Source organism: Bidens hawaiensis, unplaced genomic scaffold (assembly GCF_021521415.1).
Source record: "Bidens hawaiensis isolate Kalapana, Puna unplaced genomic scaffold, B.hawaiensis_p1.1 tig00000780_1, whole genome shotgun sequence".
NCBI lineage: Eukaryota > Viridiplantae > Streptophyta > Magnoliopsida > Asterales > Asteraceae > Bidens > Bidens hawaiensis.
In genome coordinates, this window is record NW_027491045.1 from 3,241,840 (window position 1) to 3,264,888 (window position 23,049).

General features: G+C 39.6%; 1 protein-coding gene across 1 annotated transcript; it reads right to left on the minus strand.

Annotated features, from left to right (window-relative positions):
- Nucleotides 1-18,822: 18,822 nt before the first annotated feature.
- On the minus strand, nt 18,823-21,257 carry LOC143536965 (large ribosomal subunit protein eL28y-like). The gene is made up of 4 exons (XM_077030840.1): nt 21,177-21,257; nt 20,916-21,082; nt 19,199-19,359; nt 18,823-19,104 (listed from the first exon to the last, which is right to left on the minus strand). The coding sequence occupies exons 2-4, from the start codon at nt 21,061-21,063 to the stop codon at nt 18,964-18,966; spliced, it is 450 nt and encodes a 149-aa protein (XP_076886955.1). The 5' UTR covers nt 21,064-21,082; nt 21,177-21,257; the 3' UTR covers nt 18,823-18,963.
- Nucleotides 21,258-23,049: the final 1,792 nt, after the last annotated feature.

Sequence of the window (23,049 nt, forward strand, 5' to 3'; positions counted from 1 at the left end):
GTTTAGGATCCTCCTACTCAGGCGGGGGGATTTGGGAAAACCCAGGAGTTTACCACCAAGGTTTCCTTGTCTTCCCTGCCTCAAAAGGTGGGCAGACCTCCTGTCCACCTGAGGTATGGTGCCACTACCTCCTCCCTTCGCGCGGCGGAAAAGGGAAGCGGTGTTGCGCCTTCGACAGGTACACTTTGCTTAACCTTTGCTTATCTTTTATGGTTCTATGAGCGCGATTCTTATAGAATTACTAATGAATCTTGTCTTACTCAAATGTTTGTAGAGCCGGCGACAGCGCAACAAGATGCCGAGGCTGCGCCGGAGGTCGCTTCGAAGTCCCCTGTTTTACCCTCAAAGAAGGGTAGAATGGACTTCATGGCGATGTTTGCTTCGCGAACGGAGTTGCGCCAAGGTACGTATTGCGCTCTTATTTTCTGACTTTCTTTTAGATCAAGTCATGAACCATTTCTTTTTGTTGATTTTTTCATAGAAGCCGTAGCTGGCGTACAAGCTGCTGGCGGCACTCTTGGCGCCGGTGCCAGCGCCGTTGGCTCTGCTCCTGCTCCTGCAAGCGATGAATCTCCCCTTATCGGGATTACTAAGGAGCAGGAGGCCGTTTTGCGCGCCGACCTGGCGGCGTCGAGACCTCCCTCACCTCCTCCTGCGCACAGCCCTCCTCGCGAGACCGATTTTGGCTCTAGGTCGCAGGAGAAAAGGCCTGTTTCCGAGGAGGATGAGGAGTTTGAAGTTGAAGACTCCGACCGCGGTCGCGCCAGTCCTGCAGCGCAACGAGGCTTTGCGGCGGAGCCTTCTCGTGGGGCTGGCGCTGACTTTTCTGCTTCATCCCCGCAGGTATAGTTTCTTTTTTGCTCCGCTGCGCGGACTTCCATCTTAATGTTTTGATAACTTAGATAATTACTTTGCTTTTGCAGGAAGCCGATCACATTTACCGCCCGAGATGGAATATAACTGAAGACAGCACATTTCAGTCCATGGGTGTGTGTGCGGAATTCTGGGCTCATGCTGTGCCTCCATCTGAAAGGAGGTTCCAGGAGGACCGCGCTCGCGAAGACTTGCTCAACGATCATATGTTTGCTGGGTCGGCCTTCTTTGCTGCCTCCCAAGAGCTTCGCCATGATTACGTAAAAGTACGTGATGCTCTTGCGGAAGCCAAGCAAGAGGCTAAGGTGTCTGCTTGGCATCTTTCTGATGCTCGAGAGAGAGCTGAGAAGCTCCAAGCAGAGCTCAGTGAGAACAGAGCAAGTGCCAACAGCGCCTTCGTGAAGCGCGGGCATGAGCTTCAGGCTGCGCGGGAGAAGCTACAAGCGGCGGAGGCGGACGCGGCCAAGTACGCGCGCAGAGCGCGCGACTTGGAGCTGGAGGCGGAGGCGCGTGACCAAGCTCTTGTCCAGTCTATAACTGAAAAATCATCACTGAAGAGTGAGGTTGCGCGCCTGAAGAAGGAGCTGGCGGCCGCGCAGGCCGATAAAGATGAAGCCTTGGCGACGGCAGCGTCTAGCCAGGATGCACTTGATGCTGCGCGGGCGGAAAAAGAAGAAACCTTGGCGGCAGCAGCGTCCGACAAAGAGGAGCTGAAAAAGACTAAGGAAACTGTTGAGTTATTAAACTCTCAGGTTCCTGCCCTCAAGACGTCTGTTGCTGGCCTCGCGCAGGATCGCCAATGGCTAATCTCACAGGGCATGACTCGTTGCGCTTTCGCGATGAAATACTCAGACGAGTTTCAGGCCCTTGTGATGGACTGCAATGCTGCCGCGCGCTTGGTGGGTCGAGCTGAAGGGTTTACGGATGGCTATGAATATGGCATGTTGAAGAAGAACCCATCCGAGTACCCTTATCAGAGCGACGCTGCCTGCGCGGAGATGGCCGCGATGGGGGAGAAGTATATGAATACTCCCATTCCCATCCTTGCGCAGGTATTTTAACCTTAATGAGATTACCTTGACTTATTTTCTAAGTCTTTTTGTACTCATATTTTTGCTTATGATTTGCAGATATCCGCGCTTGCTGACCAGCCCGACCTCGGCGCGCTAAAGAAATTACTTGACGAGTGCGAAGGGGCTGGTGGCGGCGATGATGGCGCGGGGAATGCTGCTCCTACAAGCGGCTCTGGCGTGGCCAAAGGATCCGCTCCTGACACTGTTGTGATAGAAGACTCCATTCAAGATGAACAACTTGACTATGGTCAGTTTGGAGATGACGAGGAGCAGGCTGCGCCAGATGCCGAGGGCGATGATGAGGATGATGAAGAGGCTGATGTCAACGTGGAGACTTGAGAAGCCCTTCATGTTTTTTTTTTTTTTTTTATTTGTAGTTTGTATCTAATCTTGTAAACTTGTAAATTTCAACGCTTTGGAATGAAATTTTGTTTTTCCCTTCTTCGCATCTTGCGCATTCCCCATTCATCACTTTATACTGCATGTTTGCTTGTTGAATATAAGATATGCTTGCACGTTGAAATAAGAACAAGGTTGTAAGGAAATTATTATACTTAATCCTTGTCATATTGTAAGTGATTTTGCCATATCTTGATTATGTTGACACGTGCTTTGGCGTTTTCATTATTCCTCTTTTGCGCGACGTTATCGCGCATTTATTATATGGAATTATGAGTTTTTAGCCTTTACGTGTCAATGTGTTACTCAGATATCCATTACAATTTTATGCGCGACCTCGACCTGAGACCTTAACAACTATGTTTTGGCATTTGCTTTGCCTTAGTTGTGTTTAGGTATTTTATGGTCAGGTTGCGCAGCATGTAGGATGGATGTTGTGAGTGATTTGAGCTAAGGCTCACATTGTTGGGCTAAGGCCCTGAGCTAAGGCTCATAATTTTGGGCTAAGGCCCTGACGTTTTAGAGTTAAGACTCGTTAACGCGTTTGCGCATGTATGTTTTACTTCGTTTTATTTTGTTTTGATGTCAATACAATGTTGTCATATTGCTCAAAATTAATAAAGGGAAGTGTGAAACATGTATGCAAAAGATAATAGAATTCACATTAAGAGAAGATAGCGCGTATCATTATTCATAATGGCTTAAAAAGCCTTGATTACAAACTTGACATTTTTACATGAAACATTTTCTAAGCTGTGCCGCGTTCCATGCGCGCGGGATCTTCTTTCCATTCAAATATTTTAAAGCGTATGCGCCTTTTCCCAATTCTTCCGAGACTTGATAAGGTCCCTCCCAATTGGGGGACATTTTTCCCGGGGGTATCGCGCGGCTTGCTTCATTGTTTCGAAGGACAAAATCATTTTTCTTGAAGTGGCATTCTTTCACGCGCTGGTTGTAATATTTTTCCAGTTTTTTCTTGTATTTGGCTTCACTGATGATAGCCGCCTCTCTGCGCCCTTCAAGTAAGTTGAGATCCAACCTTCTTTCGCGCTCGTTATCAATCTTGCTCATCATGAGCACTCTATGGGATGGGCATCCAACTTCTGCTGGAATCATTGCCTCTGTTCCATAGGTTAGGCTGAACGGGGATTCGCCATTGCTGGTTTTGCTTAATGTCCTGTGTGCCCACAGGACATTAGGTAGCTCTTCGACCCAAGAATGGGATTCTCCCTCCAACCTTTTCTTCAGCCCATTTAACAAGCTTTGGTTCGCGCGTTCCACTTGTCCATTCCCCTGAGGGTGATAAACTGAAGTGAAAATTTGGTTGATGCGCAATTCCTTGAGCCAGCTGGATATCTTCTTGTCAGTGAATTGCTTGCCATTATCGCTCACAATTTCCATGGGCAAGCCAAAACGGCATATGATGTGGCTCCAGATAAACTGCTTCATCACTTCGGCTGTGATTTTTGCTAGTGGCTTGGCTTCAACCCATTTTGTGAAATAGTCTACTGCCACTACCAAAAATTTTACTCGCCCAGGCGCTTGCGGTAGGGGACCCACAATATCGATTGCCCATTTATGGAAAGGCCATGCGGAGGTCACCGGAATCAAGTTGTTCTTTGGCCGCATGGTGTTTGGCGCATAGCTCTGACATGCTTTGCATTTTTGGATCTCTTTTAAAGCGTCCAAGTACATGCCTGGCCAATAGTAGCCTGCGCTCATTGCCTTGGCAACCACCATGCGCGGGCCAGCATGGATTCCACAGATTCCTTCGTGTATCTCTCTGATCACATAGCTTGCTTCCTCAGCATCTAGGCATTTCATGAGCGGCCCAAGATAAGAGCGTCTATATAATGTACCATCAAGCAGTTCATAGTTCTGCGCCTTGTGTCTTATCTTCCTCGCTTGTGCGCGATCATCTGGTACCTTTCCCTCCTTCAAGAATTCCATTATTGGAGTTATCCATGATGAAGGGGTTGTATGAGTTACCAGGACAGACTTCGCTACCACCGACGGGTTGCTCATTACTTCTACCCTGACATCTTTGCCAAAGTGATCAAAACTGGTTGATGCCATCTTACTCAGCGCATCTGCAGATTTGTTTTCACTGCGCGGAATATGAATGATTCTGAAGCAGTCAAATTGCCCGATGAGCTTTTTCGCCTGCTCTAGATATAAAGGCATGGTGTTCTCCTTGGCATCATAAAGGCCATTGACCTGTGCTGCTACCAAGTATGAATCAACATGGGCCTCTAGCTTTTTAACTCCGAATTTTTGCGCGATGCGCAGGCCAGCCAGCAGGGCTTCATACTCAGCCTCATTGTTGGTGCTCCTGAAGTCCAACCTGATGGCGTAAGTATATTCATGATTCTCTGGATCCACCAGTTTAAGGCCTGCGCCGGACCCTTCGTTGTTTGAAGCTCCGTCAGTGAACAATCTCCAAACATTTTCTTCATCATTGGCTCGCGGAGGGTCTACCTCGCGCTGAGCCTCTTCAACTCTTCCTTCGGGGATTTCTGCAATGAAATCAGCCAAAACTTGCCCCTTTATTGCTGGACGGGGCTTATAGGCGATCGTGTGTTCACCTAATTCCAGGGCCCATTTTGTCAGCCTTCCCGAGAGCGCGGGGCGCCGCAAGACTTGCTGGATGTTGTAACCAGTCAGTACTTCAATGGGATGACCATTGAAATATCTATGAAGCTTGCGCGACGCGTGTGTTAGTGACAAAACTAACTTTTCCATGATGGAGTAGCGCGTCTCAGGATCTGTCAGCACCCGACTCACATAGTATATTGGCGTTTGGATTCCCTTGCGATCCACCAATAATACTGCGCCGATGGCGCGCTCTCCTGCTGATAGGTATAATGTCAAAGTTTCACCAGGAAGTGGAGCTGTGAGCGCGGGCAGATTTATCAAACATTCTTTAATCTCGTTGAACGATTACTCGGCCTCAGGAGTCCATTTGAACTGACTTTTCTTTAAGCAGTTTCTCAATGTATTGACAAATGGGGTAGATTTGGTTGCATGGTTCGCTAGGAACCTGTTGATTGATACCAATCTACCATTCAGCTTCTGAACTTCTTTCATGGTGGATGGCGAGGGCATGTCAAGGATGGCCTCCACCTTCTCAGGGTTCACCTTGAAACCATCCTTGGTGACCATTACACCTAGAAATTTTCCCTCTTGTACGCCGAAAGTGCATTTGCTCGGATTGAGCTTCATGTTAACTTCCTTTAGGCGCCCAAGGGTTTCCTCGATGTCTTTGAGCATTTGCATTTCCTCCCTGCTCTTGATCACCAAATCATCCACATAGACTTCTAGGTTTCTTCCAATTTGCTCGCTGAAAACGGCATCCATAAGTCTTTGGTAGGTGGCGCCCGCATTCTTCAAACCAAAGGGCATTTTTGTGTAACAAAAAACACCCTTGTCGGTTCTGAATGCGGTCTTGTCCTCGTCTTGTGGTGCCATTTGAATCTGGTGATAGCCCTTGTAAGCATCCAGAAAACATTTTAACTTGAATGGCGCCACGGAGTCCACCTTTGCATCGATGTTTGGGAGGGGGTAACAATCTTTTGGGCATGCTTTGTTGAGGTCCTTGAAGTCAATGCACATCCTCCATGACCCGTTACTTTTCTTTACCATCACAGGATTGGCTACCCATGTCTGGTATCGTATCGGGCGGATGATGTTTGCGCGCAATAGATCCTCAACCTGTTCATTCATGGCCCTCGCCTTTTCATCCCCCATGACTCTCTTCTTTTGAGCAATTGGCTCTACAGACTTGAAGGTGTTGAGAGAATGCTGCGCCAGGTCTCGCGGAACCCCGGTCATATCAGAGTGCTGCCACGCGAAGACTGACATATATGCTGTGAGCAATCTTTTCATTCTCAACCTCGTGTCGTCTGATATCGTTGCGCCAATTGTGATTTTCTGCTCCGGGAATTTTGGGTTTAGAATCCATTCCTCTGGCGCGTTGTCTGCCATTGGAAGTTTCATTCTCCCCTCCCGCGGAGTACTTGTCACTGCACACAAATGATCTCTGTATACAAAAGTTACACCTGTTGGTGTTGGGAACGCCATCGCGCCGTGCGCTGGCGACGGTATGGCTTTGAATTGGGCAATCGTTCCCCTACCCAAGATAATATTGTGGCAAGAAGTGGTGGGCAAGACCAAGAAGTTAACAACTTCGGCTCGCTTGTGTTTCTCATCCCCCATAGTTAGCTCAAATTGTATTTGACCTAGGGGATGAATGATTTCATTTGAAACACCAGAGATTGGTGCATTCACAATTTCAAGCCTTGCTTGGTCTGCCGGATCCAGTTTCCTGAAACATTGCTCATACATGATGTCTGATTCGCTGCCAGTGTCCACCAGGACTTTTGACACTTCGTAATGAGCAATGTGTGTAGTGATAACAAGAGGACTGCTAATAGAAGGGCCTCCCCTGATTCTTGGGAAGATTACTTGTTGCTCGCGCCAATCTCCTTGGATTTGCGCGCCTCTCTTTCTTGATGTTTGCCCTTGCCTTCCTCCCTCGGCTACACAGATTCTTTTGTACTTTTTGCTGGCAGAGGCTCCTTCTGGTTGCTCATTTTCTGGTCTTGAGTTTTTTACCAGGTGAGCCAGCTTGCCTGATTTCACATCTTTTTCAATTGCATCCTTCAAGTGGTGGCATGCATCAGTGTTGTTTCCTGTGGACTTGTGAAACTCACAGTACTTGCCACTGTCTGATGGTCCCTTGTAGTGTAGTGGCTTGGGGCTTTTGAATTGGACATTCTCAGTGCTTAACACCTGTGAAGGCGTTTTAGTTAGGGGAGTCCATATTCTTGGCAGAGGTCTGTTAGGATCTCTGCCGCCTTCCCTCTTGTCACCCTCCCTGCGATTACGAACGTCTTTTTGGGGCTGGGGTGAGCTTGGTTGCGCCTGCTTTTCGGAAGAAAAACTGGTTGGTTGCAACCTGGACCATACAGAGTTCTGTTTGCCCCTTTTTTCTTTGCTGCGCGGTGACTCAGCTTGATGCGCTCTTTCTCTTGCCCTATCTTGGGCAATTTGTTTTTCATTTCTCGCGAAGACTCGCGATGCTTCCATTAGTTTTGCCCAAGTGGTGGGCATGCCATCTCTGCTTACGAGAGCTCGGCGGAGTTGATCACTGCGCGCGCCTTGTATAAAGGCCACGCGCAGTAGTTGCTCAGTTATACCTCCGATTGCCAGAGACTCCTGATTGAAACGTGTTATGTAGTCTTCAATCGTTTCATCATTCCTGCGCACGCAGTGCATGATGTCATCAGGATCGCGCGTGTGTCTGCGCTGCTGTACGAAGTGGGCTTGGAACTTTTCCAATAGTTCCTCGAACCCATCGATTTGCCCAGTCGGCAAGCTCTCGAACCAGACACGCGCCGCGCCCGTGAGGCAGCGAGCAAACATGTGACACCATGTTGGCATCGTCCAGCTCTCTAGGTTTCCCATGTTGTAAAAACCTTGCAAGAAATCATCTGGATCTGTTGTGCCGTCATATTTGCCCAAACCACTTGGCATCTTGGTTTTGTGCTGGATGGGAGCCTTCGCGATGCGCTCAGTGAACTTTGAATGTTTCACCAAGATGGCTGGTCTGTACGGTGTGGTTACGTCCACTTGCCCTCTAACTGGTGGGCTGTACGGTATGTGCAGATCCAGATGGGCTCTGGCTCCAGGCGCCATGTTCACAGGCGCGCGGAGCTGTGAGCCTCCTGCATGAGTATCTCGCGTCTTCCTCATGCTGTGCACTTCTTCATCACTGAACTCAGTGTGTGCAGTGTGAACAGAATGTCCTTCTTCCGGCGCGCGCGGCCTTTTTGTTCCATGAACAGTTTGCTTATCAAACGCTTGCCTTTGTGTTAAGTCGGCTAGCTTTTTCTGTTTGACCATCTCATTGTACTTGTCCATTAGACGCCGCTGCTCGTTTATGAGCCATTCTTTAGGATCATTTGTTTCATCTTCTGGACCCATTGGTCCTTTTTGTTTCTCGCCGGCAAGATTTTGTAACGTGAGATCGTCTGGAGGAGTTTCAGTCTAGCCGTGAGGAGTTGTGATGAAGGGACGGTTACTGGTGGTGCGCGTAGAATCACGCGGCCCCCTCAGAAACTGCTGTCCCTCATTAACATCCTCACGTTCAATATCCTCCAGAACTTGATCGACGTTACGAGCACCAGAAACCATGGTGAAAATTTGTTTTTATATATAGATCTGATGAGATCTGATTGCCGTTGTAACAGTGGATGGCGCCAATGAAGAGACGTGGATCGACTCACTGGTAGACGATCTACTTTCCTCGGGTGTGATTATACTATTTCACCAATGGTTTTCTTGGATCTGTGTTCTTCCACCTACAAAATGAACAGCACCGTCAACTTACCCCTCAGAAAGGGACAGAGGGGTCCTCTTTGGGGTAACCCTCCGGTGTGAGAATAAGTATTTGTGGGAGAAGATAATAATATAAGAGTAAGGAAATCTGGAGAGTATTGCTTAATAGCTGAATCCTCTGTAATTGGATGTGATTGTATATGATTGTGTATGTTACTGGCTGTAACTGTCTGTGATTGAATGTAATTGAATATGATTGAATGTCTCTCCTTGTGGAGTTGATGCTGTATTTATAGTGCTAGGGTTTCCACTGATTGGGCTCAGCCTTGTTGGCCTCCTCCAATTGCTCTGGGCCACGTGTCCTCTGGGACACCTGGTGCTTTCTCATTGGTTATAATCACGTGGTAGCACATGGGTTATGCTGAGTTGTCCACCTTTCATTTGGCAGCTGTCAACATCAGCATATTCTTATTCCTTAAAAAGATACCTTCTGGAAGGTTGTCTGACGTGCACAATCAAGGTTGCCCTAATCCTGATTTGGATAAGGGCGAGGTTGATTATGTGCATGTATGATATGCGCCTATCCTGAGGATGCGCGAGGTCTTCTCTTTATTCTCACGCGCAGATGTGATATGCACAAGCATGTGATATGCGCCACGCGCGGATGCGCCACGCGCAGATGTGATGTGCGTGAGCATATGTGATGCCTGAGCATATGTGATGCCTGAGCATATGTGATATGCGTGAGCATATGTGATGCCTGAGCATGTGATGCATGAGCATATGTGATGCATGAGCATGTGATGCATGAGCATGTGATGCATGCGCCATGCGCATAGGTTTTGGCTTTGTGCCTTCATAAAGTCTTGATTTCAAGCCTCTTGTCTATATCTTGTGGGTTGACCCGCCTGGCTCGGTGTTGAGGCATGTACATACCTCTTCACTCCTCATTGAACACTTTGAAAATTAAATGGGTCAAGGATTCCATAGACCCACCATAACCTTTAAAACTCCATCTTCATCTTGCAAGTGAAATTCTAAAATCTATGGTCTACTTAACGTGCCATATTGTCATTAGAGGTATTTTGAACATGTCTTTTTCATACTGATGGTTTTCTAAGCATGATATGCAATCAAATAACAAATACATACGATTTGTGAATGTGTGTTTAAAATATACCGTGTATTACACACACACACATATATATATATATATAAGAAAACATAAAAATCTTACGTGTCGCAATATGGTCGCTCCCCCTTTTTTTGGAGTCACCAGATTTGCTTGGTTTTTAAATTAAGGCTTCTCATGCATTTGACCCGAATTCATGGGTATGAGTCTCATCAAACCCAGATATTTCTTAAACGAGTTATACCATCTCATTAAATTAAAAATCAATCTCATCAAATATTTGATTTAAAAATATTATAAAGTAGGGATTTACTAAAAATTAATATCTGATTTATTTAAAAAAGATATATATATATATATATATTATTTATAATTAAAAAATCAATTTTATGGTAAAAAAAATAAGCGGGTCTTGGGTCTCATCAAACCCATATAACTTTTTAACTGGGTTATAACATCTCATTTATTTGTGAAACAATTTATCATCAAACCAGAAGTATATCATTAACTTTCATACAATTAAAAAAATAAAAATTCAAAAAATAAATAAATATTAGAAACAAATAATATAAAACAGCCCCCGTAATACGGGGGATAAAAACTAGTATATATATATATATATCTTCAATCGGCTATTTTATCTTGAGATTGTTGAAATATGAAGAACACATCTTAGAAGTGTTGTAACCGATACAATAGTAAGGTTACTAATTGCACACAAGGAGCAACAAAGATTCAATACCCATCAATAAACGCAACACACCTCTTAACAAGATGATGGTTTATAAATAAGACATATTCTTACAAGGTGTTTTGATAGTTTATCCTTAAAATTAGTCGTATTCTTACACCATTTATCATCCCAAAACAATATGATAGTTTATAATTGGTGTTACGTCAACATCATGGAGATGGGAAAATTTGATCATGCGTGACATATGCTTCTTTTGGTGGGGTGATTGGTATGGGTCATGGGTATCTTATTGATTTTGTATGAATTATAGTGGTGTAATTATGTTATTCATGAAAAATATTTTTGATGTAATTCTGTTTTAGGAAGATGGCGATAGTATGAAAGTCACTAATACATTGGATAAGTAAGCACAAAAGTATGAATTAGACGTGTTGAATAGTTGGGAGGGCGATAAATCCGTCTAAGCAAAAGGTATGTTCTACCTTCTAATCAACCGTAACACAGAACATGAAATGGTGGAAGAAATCGTCACCACTAAGCAAAATATTCTTGAAAACCAAAATTCGGTTTTTTAGTATTCATCTAATAAAATAACTAATTCTTAACTGGACCTGATTCACCAGCTTGAATTGCCCTCCTGATCTACTAACGTGCATGTATCATGATTTTCCTCAGTGAATGAATGAATTGAAAAATATATGAGACCATCGCTTAACCATCTCCGAGAGTTGACATGTGAAAAGGTGAAATCATCAATATCCTTGATCAAAAGCCTCCAATTGCATTGATTCTTTGCTACTTCTCGGGTCTTCTTTTTATTCCCTAAGATATTGGACTGGACTCCTGAAACCGTGTTGTCTCCTTCAAATAGTATATGCAAAAACCAAGCAATCTTGAAAGACTAGATGGCATAACATGTGTGGATATTTGTCATTACAAGTCATATTCTTACACCATTTATCTGACTTATTTAAGGTTAATTAACACGTCATTTTTCCTTCGCTATATTTATATATTGGTTACGAACATTAATTTATTTTAGTGGGTATTAATAAAACAAACTTATCTAAACTCACATAGATTATGGTAATACACGAGATGTTAATTACTCGGGGAGTCAGGGTGGTAATTTAACTTTAGAAGTCACTGAACAATATCAAAGACTTTTCGTATTACAAGACCATTATTTGTTTGCGATTGGTTTATAATATCTACATTAGCTACTCATTTAAGTGATGATACATCTTATTTATAAACTATCATCTTGTTAGTTAAGAGGTGTGCTCATTTGATGGTTATTGAATTTTTGTTGGTGCTAGTGTGTAATTAGTAAAACCTTGTTATTCTACCGGTTACTACACTTCTAAGATGTGTTCTTCATATTCCAACAATCTCAACTAGATATAATATTCATTATTAAGTTGATTGAATATGTATACACGGTATATTTTAAACACATATCCACGAGTTGTATGTATTTGTTAAATTATTGCTTATCATGCCAAGAAAACCACATTTGGTGTATAAAGAGACGTGTTCAAAATAACTCTTGTGACACGTTAAGTGGGCCATAATTTTTTTAATTTTACTTAAAAGATGGAGTTGGTAAAGCTTGTGGTGGCAAGATGGAATCCTTGGCCCATTTATTTTTCGAGTGTTAGATGGCGAGTAATTCATGAAGGAAAATACAAGATTGCAGGGGTTGTAGAATTTCAGGGTGTATTAAAATGCAATAACTGTTATCAGTTCCCTTTGGCGGGAACCTTCATGATAATTGAAAGAATACAGTGTACGTGGTGTTATTATCTTCTTGTCGGTGGTTGTGAAAAGCTGAAAATATAAAGATTTTCAAGGGTGAGTAATTTATGAAGGAAAATACAAGATTGAAGGAGTTGTGGAAATTTGGGTGTCTTACAATGCAACAACTGTTACCAGTTCCCTTTGGTAGGAACCTTCAAGATAATCGAAAGAATACATTGTACGTGGTGTTATTATCTTCTTGTCGGTGGTTGTCGAAAGCTGAAAACATAAAGATATTCAAGGGAGAGTAATTTATGAAGGAAAATACAAGATTGTAGGGGTTGTGGAATTTTGGGGTGTGTTACAATGCAACAAATATTACCAGTTCCCTTTGGCAGGATAACCGAAAGAATACAATGTACGTGGTGTTATTATCTTCTTGTCAATGGTTGGGAAAGCTGAAAACATAAAGATACTCAAGGGTAAGTAATTAATTCATGAAGGAAAATACAAGATTGTAGGGGTTGCAAAATTTCACAGTGTGTTACAATGCAACAACGGTTACCGGTTCCCTTTTTTGGAAACGTCCAAGATAATCAAAAGAAGACAATGTACGTGGTGTTAATATCTTCTTGTCGGTGGTTATGAAAAGCTGAAAACATAAATATTTTCAAGAGTGAGTCAATAGTGGTGGACACTGTATTGGAAAACATTTAGGTAAATACATTTTATGGTTGTTGGTCTTTTTTTTCTTTTCTTTTTTTAATTTGCTCTAGTGTTTTTGTTAGAGCAAGAACACATGCAAAAAAACAATTGTTTTATTAAGTGAAAGTGAGATTCACATTTATCAACGTATGTAATAAACAATGACAAGTTCAATTTGGTTACCCTACCACCTTTGTAATTTAGATGCCCACTTACAACAGTGCAATAATTGGACAATTGACAACACAACTACAATGATTGAACCTATCCACTACATCTATCAAAATGAACGGTTTATGTAGGTTGCGTAATGCGTACCGGTTCACAATCCTTACAATATATTTGTTTAGTACTAATAGATAGTCACGTTAAAAAAAACCTAGTAATAAATAGTACTAACACGAGGCTTCAAACTTTCAAAGTCACCGTGGTCCATCTTGCCATATTACTTCCTTTTCATATAACTCGTTTTAAACGTTTTTATATAAGGCTATGTATAATAGATCAGCACGTAACTCCTCTAGATTGCCTTCACATCGTTCACTCGTCTAAAGATCCCTACCATAAATATTATAATTAGGGGCCTAGGGGGTGTGTGTAGGCCAGTTTAGTAGGGTTTAGATTCAAATGAATCAAAGTCGAAGTTTTTGTTATCGATTTTAAAAACGATTTGGGTTTAAATTATTGTTTTTGGTTTTTGGATTTTTGTATGGTTCTGTTTGTTTATGGGTCGGTTTTTTTATTTACTTTTTGGTTTAATATGTTTTGAGTCTAAAATAATGAATTTGCACATAATAAACTTTTAACGTAGATTTTATCAACCGTTTATTAATGAAATATGTTAATGTCTCGTGTAACAAATCGATAAAAAATATAGCTTTCGTCAAATATACATATTTTATTAAATAATAAACATTATAATTTTATAAACTATAAGGTATTATATAATTAATAATAATGAATGGGTAGTTGCATATTTCATAAAATACATAGATTAATAAAAGTATTTTGAATTTGTATTTTAAAAGAAATCAAAATGGAAGGTTGTGAATCTAATCTATTAAGTAAAAGAGAAGATTAGCATCAATTTATCCTAGCTAGGGCTGTGCAACGGTTCAGAACCGCGAGAACCGAACCGGAACCGAAAACGAGTGAAAAATAGAACCGGAACCGGAACCTATTATAGTAAACCGGTTCGGTTCCAGAACCGCTAAAGCCGGTTCTCGCTAAGCGGTTCTGGCTATAACCGGTTCGATAATTTATTTATCAAATGAGTTATGCAAACTTTGCAAATTGCAAAACAAGTTTATACAATTATATGTCTTCTTTCAAGGTAAAACTAATTTAGATTACAACATGAACACCCGTTATTAAAACCTAAGTGTTGAAGTTAAATAAATTATTAGCAACGATAAATTAATGGAAGATCATATCATTTTATATTAAATTACCTTGATAGCTTAAATCAAAACTGATCATGGTTGATAGTTCTTGAACGTAAATAAAGAAGATTTGAATTAAAAAATGATTGAATGGATGCCGGTTAATAAGTTATTCTATAAAAAATGAGGATTGGTAAATTTATTTAAAACGTTTTGAATATTCCGATTCTTCGGTTCCAAGTCTAGAACCGCCGGTTTTACCCGGAACCGAACCGGGAACCGTTTAATGCAAATTCTGAGAACCAAGAACCGAACCGGTACACATATTAGCGGTTCTGAGGCACCGGTTCGGTTCCGGTTCCTCGGTTCTGGCGGTTCCGAACCGTTTTTTGCTCACCCCTAATCCTAGCTGAGTTTAGGCCACAAACATTTTAAAAGCAATGTAGTGAATTTAATTCTCACCAACAACATATTTTCATTTTATCATTCTGATTTAAAACCAGAAAAAATGTAACAGTTTTAATTAAACCAAAATAAATAATGGTGTGGAATTTGTTAAATTGAAAACTTGTATACTTTCTAGAGGCCTGGTTGAATGTCATTTGGGCAATATGTCTTTTTTTAATAGTATAGTTAGAAGTTCAATTTAGATATGAAACTTTTGGGCCATAAATTTAGTAAACAAATATTCAAACAAGTTTTGTGTGGTTCGGTTAGTTTTGGAGTTTGATTTGGTCCAGTTTTGGATAAAGGTAGATTTTCAATGAAAAAGTAACTGGATCATCGTTATTATTTTTTATCGGTTATTTTGGTTTGGTTTAGTCAATATTTTCGTTTTCAGTTTGATTAATCAGTTTTTACACACCCATAGTTCTATTTTGTACACTTACAAACGAATCAAGGTCTTTAATAAGTAATTTATACACTACTTGAGTTAAAACTCATCCTAGTTGAGCCTTTACAACGTTGAGCTTGCACCAACATGTTCCTAAAATCGTTACGACTTATTTGTAAGTTTTAATATGCATGTATACTTGAAACGACTTAAATTTGTTACTAAACTAGTAACCTCTCCTCGGATTATGCAGCGAGAAACCTGTATATAATCTCTTGAAACTCATTCCAAACGTGAAAACATTATCGACAAAAATCGACCTCTTAACATATAGAATATATAAAACATTTTATAAATAAAATCATATTAAAAAAAAACAAGGCTCCTATCCTATCCTACAGTAGAACCACATAATAGAGATTGGACATCACATTTAATCGTAAAAAGAAGAATATTTTATTTTATTTTTTTCAAATATATTATGTATTACATATAAAGAAAATCATGTATTATATTTATCAGTGGCGTAGTCAAGATTTTTTTATTCTTTTATTTTTCAAAAAGTCGCAAAGTTTTGGAATTTTAATACCTATAACGTTATTGTAGCAAAATTCGAAGTCCCAAGATTATTACATACAAACTACAATAATTATAAATTCAAACTCCCAGGATTATTACATACAAACTACAATGATTATAAATTCAAACTCCCAGGATTATTACATACAAACTACTATAGTTATAAATTTAAACTTTCAAGATTACGACGCGACCAATAATATGTAAGTAAAGCACAATAACAAATATTCTAATTGAATGTAAGTACAAGAGTATCAAAGGTTCTAATCTTATAAGTTATATACCTATTGAAGACAATTACATTAGGATTACTTTTCAGCCTTGTTACCTTGTATCCAGTGTGAAAAAAAAAACACTATAGGTCATAATTATGAGCTAGAAAGAAAATAAGAAAAAGAAAAGAAAGACTAAATACAAAACTTTTCTTGCAATTAAGCATGATCTTTAACATAGTGGTACCAAGTTGTCAGAAAAATGTCTTTTCTAAATGGTAAGAGCTCAAATCTTACGGTAGACAAATATATAGATTAAGAATTAAGATTACAGTGTGTGTATGTTTGAATTAGTTAGAAAAACAAATTGAGAGATTCATTAAAAAAAGGGCATCATAAGAATAAAGTAAAACTAAATGGATAAATAAACTGGAAAAATCAAAATTTTCTAGAGATTTTCAAGTCTCGAGTCTGTCAGGTCAGTCTTAAAACAAAATTTTTTTCATTTTAAATAGAGTACAAAATTTTCAAGTTTCGGAAATGACGGTGGAAACATTTTGATTTTTAAATTTTTTATTTATACTTTGAGTTATGATTTTTTAATTTTTTTTTTCTGGATTTTTTGTTGAGAGGTTTTTTATATGATCACAAACATTTCTTACATTTCTCATTTATCTCCTTTTATATTTTAGCTTTACCCTCTAATTTATTTTTATTGATTTTTTTTTCTCGTAAGTTTTACTCCTAGACATGGATAAAAAGAGTACAAAAGAGTACTTTAATCCTTCAGTTTAAGAAAATTTCAAAAAGAGTACAAAAGCCAACTAATGACATAAAGATGGGATGCTTTTCTTTAGTACATATAAAGTCACATAAGATGTTGACATCAAAGCATGTGTGCATGCTGTGTGTAAAAGAGAAAATTATGCCTTGCCTACCGGTGGTTTATGACTGAGAGACGTTTGTAGGTCCAACTCCAAAATTTCGGGTATTGCCCCATCAGTTGACTGTGAGTTGACCGATGGATGGTAAGGGCAATTTGTAATTAGATAAATAATTATAATAGTAACACCGCCTCCGAAATTTCAAGTACTGTCCATAAATGACAGGGGGCAATACCGAAGTTGGACCTGCAATCGTCTCCGACCAAAAAATACAGGGAGGCAAAGCATAATTAAATGAATTTCACTTATTTCAAGGCATCCCCAAATCTAGCCTACCTCCTTATCCTTTTCATAGGTGCTGATTTTTTAAATTTTTTTAGTAAAGTGATGTTATTTTGAAAAGACAGCTTCGTATAAATGTATCGAAGGTTTCGTCTCAATCAGATCACTCGGATTTTTTTTAACAAATTAGGTCATTCAAGTTTCACCAAATATTTTAATTATAGTTTTTTTATATGTTTAACAGGTTGCAACGAGTCACTTTTTTTTCTTTCCAAAAATATTGCTACTAGTGATTTTGACTGTTGATGTGTAATTTAAAACTAGCGACATGAACTATTTAATTAACTAAATCAATTTGAAATTGCATTAGTTTTGTTTTCTCCACAAACAATTGTTTTCAAAATTTAAAATTGGAATTACTTCATAAATATGTAACGAAGTTTCTAGTATCGTATCAATTAGTTCACTCAAACTTCTTTATAATTCTTTTCTTATTGCTTACATGTCTTTGATTTAAAAAAACAAATAAATCAAAACCTTCATACACAATCAAAATCTATCATCAAACCCGTATTTTCAAAACCCTAGGACGACTATCACACTTGATCGGAATCTATATCAAACCCATCAATGATTTCGTGGGTTTCAATTCGAAACCTTTTTTTTGGGCGGCTGCAAATTCAACAACGAAACAATAGTTCGCGGAGAGCATAGAAGAGTTGAAAAACCATTAATAGAACTATCAACTATGTATGCTCATCTTATGGATTGAAATCCAATTACTCGATCAAAAGACTTTCTTTAAAGTTGGTAGGGCGTGTGAATCGTTTAAGAATGGATGAATGAAAGCTTTAATTCACACACCGAGTCGCATGAAGGAAGCCTATCATCACTAAGCTGGAAGAAATAAACATTTGTGATGTGTAGAATTTTCTTAATGGCGACAAAAGTATAACATGAAGTATACCCAAAAAAAAAGAAAAAAAAACTAGAAAATGTTATAAAAAAATCAAAGGTAATCATAAGAATTTATTTTCTTGTTAGTTTTGGTGAATTTTAATAGGCATTGATGCTTGGTACGCTTGAAAGGTGATTTCAAGTAGACTTTTGGGTAGAAACCGGTTTCAGATATAGTCAACAAAAGTTAAAACCGGGTCCAGGTAAAAACCGGTTCCGGGTATAGTCAGGTATTGACCAGGTTTTGACTGGTTTTACAGGGTTTTTTTTTCAGATTTGGGGTAACGCAGGGTTGGGTTTTGACCGAGAATTTTTTGTTACGGTTCTGAGGAGAAATCCTATACCTACTTCTACCCACGGGTCAGGTTTCTACCGGTTAGATACGGGTAGAAACGAGTTACGGGTCAGGTCCGGAACTACGTATTTTGAGTACCTCTAAGGCTCTAATTTCAAATGATAACGTGTATGTAGTGAAACTTGTACTAGCAGATCTTGGCAATTGTTAGACATACATTGCGCTCATACAACTTAATTTTTCAACAACCCAAAAGCTTACGATCGCATAATAGTTGTCAACGCTCCGCTTTAATCCTCTAAACCCGTCAAAAAATGCCAAAATAATAACAAAAAAACTAGTAGATTTGCATATAAGGTGAATTCAAAATCAAGGAAAAGCAAACAATAGCGTACTTCAGGAAAGAAGCGCAAACCAAAATCTAGCATACTGCAGTCATGATAACAAAAAAACAACCATCTTTAACTCCGAGAATCTCAAAGACACAAACATAAAAAGATGATGAATTCGACTTAAGTCTAGACATAAAAATTATGAAAATTTTATGAAAAAGAACTCGGTTCACAAACAAACAGTTCTTATTCATTTCCTACCGTGAACCCTTGTAGCCTGTCGGTTCTTCTTCTTGACACCAGACTTTGAAACCTTGAGGCTCCTGTTAACAGCACTCAATCTTGCGAGAGCTGCTTTCTTCAAGTCTGGCCTGTAGTAGTTGCTAGCAACCTGCAATAAAGCAAGTTAGATTCCATAACTCAACAGCGAACAAAGTAAAGTAACGGTTTAATAGCCAAAATATGGTTTCTCCCAAGATGTTTACCTGGTTGACGACAACCTTGGCCATGCGGTTGAACTCTTTTTTCAAAAGAGATTTGTGGAGTAAACTTGCAGGCTTGGCTTGTTTCTTGGTCTTGGTTGTTGCTAGCAAGACACCTTCCTTTCCAGCTGCCTGAATGCTAACGGTCTTCTTGTTAGCTAGTCCTGCAAAAAGATTAGAACAAAGTAACAAGATATTAATATTTCCATTGTTACAATTAAGCAACAAATATATAGCAAAATATGCATTCAAATAAAAGCCCATAAACACTAAAAGAAAGACAGTAACGCCTCGAAAACCGACATCTAGAAGAGTGAAATCAGTGCACCCACACACTGATACAAATATAATAATTTAGACCACAATTAAAGTTAGGTTCAAACTTCAAAGTTAACAAAATATGTATGATTATGTGTCAGCATGTTACATTATCAACCCATTAACAAATAGAAAAAATAAGTGTCTTACTAGCGTTCAAACATAACAACTCAAACTCATAAACAATTGCTTCTTTACTAATAAAGGGATCATACAAAATCAAAAAAGTCAACAAAAAGCAATAAATACGTTGACAAAAAATGCCCTCAATTAGAAGCATTGTTACACTTGAACACAATACTCACAAAACAAAAAGACCACATACTAACTTAACATCTAATAACTAATCCATTAATCTCACTCCCATCAGAATCAGAGAAAGATCATTAATATTGTTGTATGTACTGCTGTAAACAAGCTGAGCCAAGCCAGCCCTAACTCAACAAGGCACATGCCTGGCTTGTTTTGACTTAAAAGATCTCAACCTTAAGCTCATAAGTCGTGTTTCAAAGCGCAAGCTCAGTCCGTTTACTATTTATTAACTATATCACATGTTACTAATCATTTTTATAAATTTAAGAAAACCCTTAAGCAAACCTTAAGGTATGCAGTGTCAAGTTAATACTTACAAATAGAAAAACTTAAAAATACACAGCTCAAACTCGTGCATAATTACTAAACGAGCTTTATTTAAGACTCAAAACCTTCTAGCTCAATATAGCTCAATAAAGTTCGGTTAGGATAAAAAATTTATCGATCCAATCTCAAGTAGCTTGCGAACAGTTCTATTGAACTAGAGATAACCAAATTCGGTACCGGTACCAATTGGTAGCGGTACCGAAATCGGTACTAATTTGGTACCATCGGTACAAAAGTTGAGTTTAAGAATCCCGGTACCAGTATTTCCCCCAATCTTTTTACCTTTAATATCGGTAACGTTCCGGTACCGGTACCAAAAACTTGCGATTTTCACTACCGGGATTTTCGGGACCGCGACCAGTTGGTACAGGTACGGTACCAATCACATCTCTAGTTTGCACCTATAGGTCAGCATAGGGCTGTTCAAAAAGCTCAAAGCACAGGCCTGTAGCTAAAAAACTTGATTTGAAACAACCTGAGCTGAGCTGGCACATTTTTGTAACCGAGCCAAACTCAACCTAAGCTCAGCTCAAGTCATGGCTCGGCTCGATAGCTGAGCTGTCTCGTTTAATTTCGAGCTCGAACCCACACCGGCTCGACTCGGGAACAGCCCTAGGTCAACATACCACATTACGATACTCGACAAACACAAACTAAAACAGATAAATTAACAAACTGCCTTATTATCTAAGCTACCAATTACCTAAATTCATAATAGAAAACAATCAAAATTGTAACAAAACGATGATATTAATAATATTACCAGAGTGTTTGTAGGAGTTGAGATTGTAAAGGTTATTAGGCTCTTTACTGAACTGAACACTCTGAGTTCCGTTACCGAACTCTTTCACGAGAAACGAGTTGTTCTTCTTCACGATCTCCCATATCAGCTGCCCTGGTACGGTAGTCATCTTCACTAATTGATTGACTCTGTAATAATAATAATGAATCATACGTTTAGATGAAACTGAACATCATAATAATAATACATGTAATTGATTGATGAAGAATTGAAGAAGCTTACTGTCTAGGGTTTTGCTACGGCGACTGTGAGAGATAGTGAAGGCAGAAAAAATGAAGTGAGATTGGATTTTATATGCAAGTTTGGTGAAGAAACCCTAATCATGTTTTACTTATGTCCTTGTAGTTTTCAGTGTGTGCGTTTATCACCCTCCTTCTAAGTTTAATTAGTTGGGCCGATTGAGTTTGGGCCAGGCATGATAATGGCTTTTCAAATACTCGGTTTTAGGTATGAAACCGGGCATTGAAAAATCAGGAATTAGTAATATCCGGGTCAGGTTCGGGTTCAGGTATTGTCTATATAAACCATACCCTATGCATCGGGTTCGGGTATAGAACCGGGTATTTGAATACCTTATTTTCGGGTATTGAAAAACCCTATTTTTGGGTTTTTTCGAGCTTTTTTTTCCAGGTATTTTTTAGGTATAGATTGAATTTTTTTAAGTGGTTGCACTTGTTGGGGGGGATTTTCGGGTATTTTTCGGGTAATTTCGGGTATATGAAAAACCGGTTCCGGTTTTCGGGTATACATCGGGTCCGGTTCCGGGTACGGGGTTTGGTACAGAAATGCATACCCTTTCCGTACCTTACGGGTAGGGTCGGGTACGAATTCGGTTATTAAAAAAATCGGTTCCAGGTATTTTTTTCAGGTCCGATCACTTGCTATATATTTACTATTTAGTCCTTGAACTACTTATTAGTTGTCACCATTTATCATTAGTCTTTTTTATATTTTATTTTGATCTTGAAATGTGACCATACCTTACATACAAGCGGTCTGAGATCCAGTTTGACCATCTTAGAGCAAACATAGTGGGCGCTTTTCCATCCTCATAAAGCTCCCGTAGTGTAAGGCCCCGTTTCCGGTGCCTCACTTTAACGTCGGATTTACTTATAAACGCAGTTCTACAAATCATAGTTTATTAAAACTTTCGCGAAAACGTTAACTTTAGTCATTCGATACAAAACATTTGATCTTTTATTTAAAACATAATATACAACATCATATTTAAATCATCATTTCTCTTCCAGCTTCAGATGCCAGCCGTTCAATCCATGCCATGTGTCATCCTCATGCTAGCTCCTCAGTCTACTCACATGCGTACATACTAAAAGTCAGCTACGTTGAGTGAGTTCTAGTTAATCAAGCAACTTACCATACAACCATTACACATATTACATATGTATCCGAAGACAAATAGTTCGCTGTCTATCCTACTCACCTTACCACTTAACCCCTTAACTATCACTCACACCTTAGCCACTTCATGCCACTTAATAACAAAGACACATAGAGGCTTGCCCTCCCTTGTTATCTCGTTATGCCACTTTTGTCACTTTAATAACAACGGCACGTATAGGCTTACCCTACCACGTACTATCGTCATGCCACTAACACTCTTAGAAGACCCCTTTCCACTTCTATCACACTTTATTCTACTTGACTACAACACACTTTCTAGCATTACATCATTTACATAATAAGCAAGCCACATAATAATATTCACACACACTTATAACCACTTGGAGATCATTCTCCTCGACGATACGTGCAATATCCGAAGATCGTTCACGCACCGACAAAACGTTACCTTCCCTGTCTACACGTGCAATATATGAAGATCGTTCACGCATTGACATACATCTATTCATAACATCTATATACATATCATATCAAACATTATAGCATACACTTACCACTCAAGGTAAGTGTATTCACACTTCACATCGAGTATGCACACAACCCCGAAAAAATAACAAGGAAATGGGGCTAGAAACTCACACGGATCATGTTTCTTTCTCCGTTTATCATAATTCCCTTCTTTAACTGTGTCTTGCTAGTTTTTTGAGTTCGTTTGGTCTCGTTTAGCTTGATT

Coding starts and splice junctions, on each gene's coding strand:
- LOC143536965 (XM_077030840.1), bottom strand. CDS start 21,063: ATGACTACCGTACCAGGGCAGCTGATATGGGAGATCGTGAAGAAGAAC. Junction 19,360..20,915: donor CAACTCCTACAAACACTCTG/GTAATATTATTA, acceptor ATCTTTTTGCAG/GACTAGCTAACAAGAAGACC. Junction 19,105..19,198: donor CCAAGGTTGTCGTCAACCAG/GTAAACATCTTG, acceptor GCTTTATTGCAG/GTTGCTAGCAACTACTACAG.